Here is an 8,942-nt window from a genome sequence, read left to right as displayed (position 1 = left end):
AAACTGCCACAAAAGTATTATTATTAGAAGAAAAATATACGATTTATGACATCAATATTGTCATCTTTATTTAACATCTAACTGTATATTTTAGAGGGGACATTTGTCAATTGTATGTAACCAAACAAAACATTTAATATAAAAGAAAATCTGGTTTAAAGGGGGAAATATTCTTCCCCACATTTTTTAAAACAAGTCAAGCAAGTAAATAACTTTAGATTATGACTTGAATAAACTATTTTTCGTATTAAAAGATGTCTTTTTTATGTATCAAAGTGTAGTTTGGGTAAAAGGGGAAGGTTATGTGTGTGTGTGTGTGTCATTTCATCTCTCATGAGGTTTCAGGAAACTAATGAGGGATGAGATGCGTCTCGTTAGGGAAACATCACATGTTTGTGCGCTCGGCGAAGCCCAGATTAAATTACTGGACACCAGGACAGCAGCAGAGGACAGTCATCCACGAGCTGGACGAACACAGAGAGGGGGACACGCTCCGTGGGTGCAGAATTTGGAAAGTGTGGAAAGGAGACGTTTTTGGAGGAGATTTGTACTTTTACCTCTGCTGAACAGTGGACAATGGAAGCCATGTCGTGTATTTTTATTTTAGCCTTTGCCTTCTTTGTTTATCAGGTGGATGGACGCAGACGTAAGTTGTGCAAACATGTTTTAAAGCTCAGCTAAATGACACGATATACTGCAGATGATGTAGAAATGTTAAATATTGACTCAATTGAATTTAACCATTCACTCAAAAGCATCACAAGACTGTTTTTAATCAAATTATTGTTTTTGACTGAAATATCTGAGTGCAGCAGTTTCTAAATATAAAAATACACAACTGATGATTCTTTTTGGCATTTAACTTTTTTTTTTCCCCCTTCAGTGTTTTGTTATCTGTCAACAGCTCCACTGCACTCGCAGTCCCATGAGTTTAATTAAGGCGTGTGTGCTCTGACTGTGTGTCATTCTCCAGTCTGACGGAATATCACTGAATATCAAGATATAAAACAAAATGGCACTTATAAAGACAGAAAACAAGATTGTTTTTTTGTTCAGTACAAAAACTTAGAAAAGGATAATCTCTCTTTGTAATCACACTATGGGTGAAAATAATTTTAAAGGTGTAGTATAGAGGTGTACAATATGACAAATGCACTGAGATCCAACAGAACAGAGAGGGGGAAATGATAACCACAATAAAACATTTTTTCGTGTGAAGGTCAAACTACATATTTGATATTTAAGGTGTTTCCGCTTTGACATAATCTGATTATCTGAAATCAGATTACACAAAATGTACTTTTGTCTTTTTTTTCTTTTTTAATCCAATTAAAGATGGAATTTGTTACATCTACTGTTCATATCTGAATAGATAGATAGATAGATAGATAGATAGATAGATAGATAGATAGATAGATAGATAGATAGATAGATAGATAGATAGATAGATAGATAGATAGATAGATAGATAGATAGATAGATAGATAGATAGAATGATAGATAATGTGCCCTCTCCCTCTCTTTCCAGCATACAGTGAAATGTTCCCTCACAAACACAACGTCGCAGGGAAGATTCCTTTTCCAATCCCACCAATCCCTGGCTGGGATCCAGACACCAACCCATGGGACGATTACCTCTACCCACCACTGAACCCCAAACCAAACGAGCTCATGCACCACAAAGGTGAGTATAGGGTCATGTTTCATGTTCCTCAGAAAGTATACAGTATAGTATAATGTTAATCAGAAGCCTTATCTGCACAGGTAAACCCAAGGTTCGTCTGACCAGCGACAGTCCGGCTCTGAACGGCTCGTCCATCTCCTTCACTGCCAAACTGGAGTATCCTCCGTGCCAGAAGGAGGACGCGAACGGAGACCTTGTCTGGGATGATCACTGTGAAGATGGTATGGAGCTGGAGGCCTCAGGTGCTGCCAAGAAAGCCAGGCCAGGCCACGCCCCCCCCCGCAAATCACATGACATCAGGCCCCATCAGTGTCTGCAACATGCACACAATTAAAAAAACAAATCAATCACATGAGTCTAGGAAAATAGCAAACACTCATGAAGTGAATTTACTTGATATTTGTTTTTGCCACTTGGTGGCAGCAAAAACAATACACAACATTGACCGATATCACTCTATATAACTGTATTAATAAATTAGGGACTTTACATCACACCAGTATCTGGCAAATAATCCAATCACATCAACATATGACTATTAGAAGTATTGAATCAAGGCATAAATTGTCCTAAAAACTTTAAATATTGTGTTTGAGACATTTGGCTAAAAAAAACTGCCTGCTACGCCCACTGGAAACATGGTTCCCATTTGACTAGTTCAATGATTTAAGTGCACATTCTCAGATAATAAACTCAAACTTTCCTCTCTTGTGTCAGCTAACGGCCAGGTCCCTTCTGGTTACGTGTACAACTGGACCTCCTGGTTGGACGACTATGGCTTCGGAAAGTGCACGGACGCAACAAAATGCAACGTCTTCCCCGACGGGAAGCCCTTCCCTCAGAGCAACGACTGGAGACGCAAGAGCTACGTCTACGTGTGGCACACGATGGGTGAGATGTTCACACAAGACTAGAATCTGTGGGGGTTTTGTTTTTTCCTTTTCTCTTCACTCATCACGTCACCCACGTCGTTTCGTCTCAGGCCAGTACTACGAGACATGCGACGGCTCGTCCTCCACGTTGACCCTCAACACCACCAACATCCCACTGGGGGCAGAGGTCATGGAGGTGTTGGTCTACAGGAAACGTGAGCGCAGGAAGTACAGCCCGCTCAGCACCGACAACGCCGTCTTCTTCGTCACAGGTGGCGACAAAAACAATACGTTAAATCAGACACTACAACTCAATCATGATGATGTTACAATTCGAAGTTTGTTTGGGAATCACTAACGCAGGTAAAACTCTATCCTCTATCACTGCCTCAGATAAGATCCCCGTGGCTGTCACCATCTCCCAGAAGGCCGCGGTCAACCAGTCGGAGAACATTTTCTTCCGAGGCGAGGACGTGGTCTTCAAGGTTCAGCTCCACGACCCCAGCGGCTACCTGAAAACCGCAGAGGCCATCGACTACATCTGGGACTTCAGAGACGGCAACCAGCTGGTGACCCACCGCGACGTGACCACGCACGCCTACAGCACGCTGGGGACCATGACCGTGAAGCTGGTGGTGGAGGCAGCGTTCCCCGTGGAATGTCCACCAGCTGCTGCCACCACAACTGCAGGGAGCTCCAAGTCACCACCTTCTACAGGTGCTGGGTCGGGGACAGTTGGTTTATAGAGTCCAAATGGTCAAAAACACCCATTTTCATTCATTATTTCTATGCCAGTTTTTAAATGTACTTCCACAATAGGCGTCTTTGACACTTGTATCCACCGTATATTCCTGTCTTCTCTTACTCCAGAAGCTCCCACTCCTCCACCCAGGACTCATGCAGCCACGGTCAAGCCGCAGTCCACAACAGGTGAGGTTTAACTGTGTGATTTAGACCTGGGTTCTTCAATCCTGGACCTGGGGACTCACTGCAGGTGTGTTGGAGCAAGGAAATGTCTAAAACATGCAGGGCAGTGGGTCCCCAGGACCAGGATTGAAGAACCCCGATTAAGACAGTTTAGCGTATGGATAATCCATGTTTCGACGCAGACACTTTATGGTTGCTCCCACTTGTTTGCCGTTTCAGCTCAAGCCAGCACGAAGAAGCCCCTCCCCTCCTCCACTGCCTCGCCAGGTTTGCAGACTACGGAGCCCCTCCCTCCCACCAGCACGCCCTCAGAGTTCGACCCCGCCACCCTGCCCTGGCTCCAGGGCACCATACGCCTCAACAATAACCAGTGTTTCCGATTCGCCTATGGGATCTTCACGGGTAACATCACCATTATCGGTAGGTTGGAGGCCCTTTCACAGTCACCTGAAGACAGAGAGTTTGGTCAGTTCAGGACAGTGGAGGCACAGTTCCAGAGATGGTCAGCAGCATGACATCGGACCAATTTTCTAAAATTCTCACCTATATAAATATGGCTTAAAACTGAATTAGGGAACTTATATATATAAACAATATAAACAAATGTCCATTTCATTCAAACCATTGTAAAATCATCTCCGCCAGCTTCTTGTCCCCGCCCACCTCTGCACTGCTGGTGTATACACACAAATGCTCCCTCAGTCAGGTCTGATAGTATTGTTTAACAGAGCCTGTTTTTTTATAAAAAATGACAAACACAGCATAGAAATAATGTTACAGTATCATAACGTCAAAAACAAAAATCACCAGAAGTTGCGCACTGCAGCTTTAAAGGTGGGGTCAGAAACATGTTGACAAAAATAGAAGACAAGTGACCTTGTTGTCTTGCTGTTACAACAAACAGTTCCATTCATTCACTCCCAGGCTGTCCATTGAACTGTACCTCAGTGTTAATGGTACCTTTGGCCACTAGAGGGACCTCAAGAGTCAATGAGATGTTCCACAAGAGACAGTTTTGTGTGTGTGTGTGTGATGTGTCAAAGGTTATCACACAAAAACAAAATTAAACTAATAATAATAATACTACACTAAAAGCATACATCTACTCTCCTCAGAGCCAAAGTTCAAACTCAGCAGCCAAGCAAACAGTCGCATTGTGGACGTGTTGGCTGCCAGAGTGACTAAAACTGACATCAGCTTCCTGGTGAAGTGTCTGGGCGCGTGAGTATTTAATCATTTTTATTATTTATGCTATTTTACTATCAGTTAAACGTGTGGGCTACACAGTGTTCGGCAGTTTGATCCTCAAATCCACCAACGGGGAATGGACGGAAGCCTGAAAAGGACAGAAAGCAGAGATTAATAATCTAGATATGTCGTAGTACAAGAGCAGGAGGAACAGAGGAGAACAACAGAGAAATGTTTTGGATAAGGAGGACATGAGGACAGAAGAAGACACAAGGGAGAGGACAAGATGGAGGCAGATGATCCACTGTGGAGACCTCTACAGGGAGAATCTTTTTACTTGCACACACATTGCATTTTTGCTTCAGCATAGAGCTGTGGTCAATTGTTGAAGTAAAAAATGAGGGCATTGTTTCTCCACTTGTTAGTGCATCTAACATCTAAGATATGTTATTGTTTGGTCATCCTCAGCATCCCAACTTCAGCCTGCACCATCGTGTCGGACCCCACCTGCACTCACGTGCGAAACATCATGTGCGACGACGTGCCGCCCTCACCGGAATGCGAGGTGCGCCTGAGGCGAACCTTTCCGGAACCCGGAACTTACTGCGTCAACATCACGCTGGAGGACTCCAGCAGCCTGGCCCTCGCCAGCACCACCGTCACCATCAACAAGTCCCAGGATGCACCTGGTTAGTTCCACATTACACATTAATTATCTTCAAATCCAATGTAAAAAAAAAAAAATCCTTAACTATTGTTCTTGCATCTTCCAAGGAGATTTGTGTTTTAGGCAATGTTTGTTTGTTAACAGTATAACTTTAAAAGTATAGGGAGGATTTAGATGGAATTTTCTGGGGACTCGCAGTCGATTTCTCACAGTTTTTGGTGTTGCTCTTGACAGGAATCCAATTTGACCATTAAGCTACTTCTAACATTGTAAAAGCAAAGTGGAAGGATACTGTGAGAAGTTTCATACACTCACTCAGATCAATGCTGTCTGTACATTGCAGTCTCCAGGACATCTCACACCACAGAGGTGGTGCTCTCCTCTAGTGCTGTGCTCGTGGCCGTCTTCGCGTTCCTCGCCTATCTGATCTACAAGTGAGTTGTCATGACGACAAAAGCAGTCCATCCTGCAGCATCAGGACAATAAGTCCTTCAGAAGATAACACTGTTTTTTATCCCATCTCTCGCAGGCGTCACAAGGTTTACCGACCTGTTCGTAGATCACTAGTAGAGGACGCCTGCAGCCACGCTGGAGACCGCATGGTCCGCCTGAGGGAGGCGCTGTTCCCGCCCTGCGAGGAGAGCCGTCACCTACTGATGGAGAGGCGCCCTGTGTAGGCTTCAGGGAGCCTACATACACCAAAGTTATTCTGCAGCAAAAAAGCAACATTACAAATAAAAAGTTTAAATAAATGAAGATATATGACCGCAAAAGTTACAATCGCAGGAACAGATTTGCATCTTTGGAGAATTATTAGCAATATAGTACTTATTTCTTGTTTTTGTCTCCGTTTAATTGTGTTGGCTGCATGAAATGGAGAATGCTAGAGCAGTTCATGATTGGGAGGCTATTGTCGAGGTTGTTAAATGTCACTTAACACTGTACTTTATGACCTTATAATACTGTGAGTATGAAGTCATTAAAATAAAAAGCTTGAAAACGTGCGACTTAAATAAAGATTGTGAACTAACCCACAGATGTATTTGCGTCAGTTATTGTGCCAAATTGTTAATTCAAATAGTTTTGCATTACTATTAAACTTCTGTTATTAGACGAACAATGAGATTATGATCATTTACCCTAAACTAACTTTTTCAGAATATTGAAGTGGGGGGGGGGGACAGTCCCAGTGTTTGAAAAACTAAATTAAATCAAATGATTGTCTGCGCTCCAACAGTTCCACAAATGGCTCAGAAAAACTTTAACTCTTGGAAAACATTTTGTGTTTCAGTCCATAGTCAATCCATAACTAAGTAAAGTAATCTATCAGCATCGATCAGTAGAATGCGTTAATCTGATTCAGGTCAGAGGAAGCTGACCATTACAGAGCAGTTCGAACTACACATTTACTTCAAGACTTGCTCTCAATCTCTAGTCTACTATAGAACATGTCAATTGTGCAAGTTATATTCCCATTTAGAGTCAAATATATGATACTGAAAGCTGGTCATTTCCACAAGGTCCATCCATCCATCATCTACAGCTTAATCCTCCACATGACGGTCACTGTGCCAATCTCAGCTGACATAGGGCGACAGGCAGGGTACATACACCCTGGACAGTACGCCAGTCCATCACAGAGACACAGAGACAAACAACCATCCACTCTCACATTCACACCTAAGGTCAATTTAGAGCGTCCAATTTGCGGAATCCAACATATGGAATGTTTTTTTGGACTGTGTAAGGAAACCAGAGAACCTGGAGAAAACCCCTCTACACACATGGGGAGAATATGTCAATTCAAAAACTAACTTTCTGTGCCAGTGAAATCACAAATCTAGAGGCTTAACCAGAAGACCACATTCATGTTTACATTCAGTCTATACCTGGGTGATCTGCATCATCCAAGAGGCAGCCATGATCTCAAACCGCTTTGTGACCTGTGGATCAGCCTCAAGACATCCTGCCTACTCTAGCTTTAATGGTCCAAATTAGCATCAGTTAGTTCCCGACATTAATAAAGTAGAAAGCCCACATTTAAATAAATAGTTTTGCCTCTTTGCAAAAATAAAAACACAATGCAAATGTTTTTTTTTTTTGTTTTTTTTTTATTCAGAGGCATTTGACAAGTGGAGCTGTGTGTGAGGGGAGGTGAAGGGGCACAAGCATGGTTGCAGAGGTGGGGGAGGAGCAAAAATATCATGCTGAAGTTAGATCACGTTTCTCCAAAAAATAAAATAAAATAATAAAAAAAAAAACTCCAAGACCCGGTCCCTCAAATTTGTCCCAATCCAAGAGGATGTTCCACATTACACAGCCAAGAAATGCTAACAGAAGAAAACGGCTACCAAGTCAGCGAGTGAGTGTAGCAACTATGAAAGTCAAAAGGGGAAAAGAAAAGACAGGACTTGTATCTATTTTGAAGTCTTACAAATCAAAAACAAAAAGGCAGGCCCTATTTTTAAAGGAAAAGATTGTAATTTTTTTTCTTTTTTTTTTTAATCATTTTAACTATTGAATGCAAAATCAAACACGTGATTTGACCCTTTTTTTCACAAAAAACCCAAGCAAAAGTTCAAATACATATAAGCCACACCACCAAAAATAGAAAGCAGAAAGAAATACCATTTGAGGATTTCAATTAAGCCGAGAAAAAAAAGGAGTATATATATAAAAAACACTGGCAAAAAGAATTTTGATCACTTTCAATTATTCTCAAATCTACAGAGTACATGATTTCAGTTTAAGTTTCCATTCATATGTGGGGACCCATAAAAGGAGAGAGAGGGCGGGGGGGCTAAATTCTAACAAATAGAAGAATGCCTCTACTTCAAATATGTGTCTAAAGAGGTAGATCAAAACAAACTGGGGAGGAGGAGGAAGGGGAGCGGTTAAGGGAGCAGGGAGGGTGGTTTGGCAGAAGAAAGCAGGTGGTGGTCGGGGATCATTTTAAGTATCACTTGTGCCCCTCAGTTAAGCGTGGTGTTAGGATGGCGCGCCCATGTCTAAAGAAGTGTTCGGGGGGACTGAGGTATCAGTGCGCGCTGGCGCTCAGTGGGGGCAGGGCAGGGCAGGGGGGGGCGCCTAGTGCCACAACAAACCCCACCCCCTCAGCTGAGGTAGACGGCGTTCTACTGTGGAAGCATCGATACGCTCAAGTACTTTTACCACAATCAGTATATTTACATTCGGCGTAGAGAGACAAATGCAATTAATTGTGTTAAACGTTGGATTTCCGTCCTCTAAGTCTTACCCATTTGTCTGGGTTCATTAAAGATTTGGTGCCTTTTTCCCGGGCTTATTTTTTTCCCCTTGTATTAACAAATTGAAATGTCACATTGCATTTTGTGGCCTACAGAGGAAGGTCATCATTTTTTTTGTTTACATAATTTTTTTCCCTAAAGCGCAAAAAAAAAAAAAAAAAAAAAAGCATCTATCAGTGCGACTCCCCCTACCTTCACGATACGCAGTGAACGATGATGTTGACAGCGACTTTGGCTACAAGAGCCACTTTGAACTGACAAAGCTTGTTCTATGAAAATAAACCTGGTCAGGCCTGGACTTGTTTTGCTTGAGACATTAATGTCAAGAAGATGGCAGA

The 8,942-nt window shown here is 42.4% G+C and overlaps 1 protein-coding gene across 1 annotated transcript; it reads left to right on the top strand.

Annotated features, from left to right (window-relative positions):
* Positions 1 to 535: 535 nt before the first annotated feature.
* On the top strand, positions 536 to 6,015 carry gpnmb (glycoprotein (transmembrane) nmb; the record flags this gene model as incomplete). The annotated part of the gene is made up of 12 exons (XM_083900127.1): positions 536 to 646; positions 1,529 to 1,684; positions 1,765 to 1,926; positions 2,402 to 2,575; positions 2,667 to 2,828; positions 2,950 to 3,273; positions 3,427 to 3,486; positions 3,703 to 3,903; positions 4,599 to 4,704; positions 5,140 to 5,360; positions 5,682 to 5,772; positions 5,868 to 6,015. The coding sequence occupies exons 1-12, from the start codon at positions 577 to 579 to the stop codon at positions 6,013 to 6,015; spliced, it is 1,875 nt and encodes a 624-aa protein (XP_083756253.1). The 5' UTR covers positions 536 to 576.
* Positions 6,016 to 8,942: the final 2,927 nt, after the last annotated feature.

Source organism: Microchirus variegatus (assembly GCF_963457635.1).
Source record: "Microchirus variegatus genome assembly, chromosome: 13".
NCBI classification, from domain to species: Eukaryota; Metazoa; Chordata; class Actinopteri; order Pleuronectiformes; family Soleidae; genus Microchirus; species Microchirus variegatus.
Note: the sequence above shows the minus strand (reverse complement) of the source record. Positions and strands in the feature narration are given on the sequence as shown.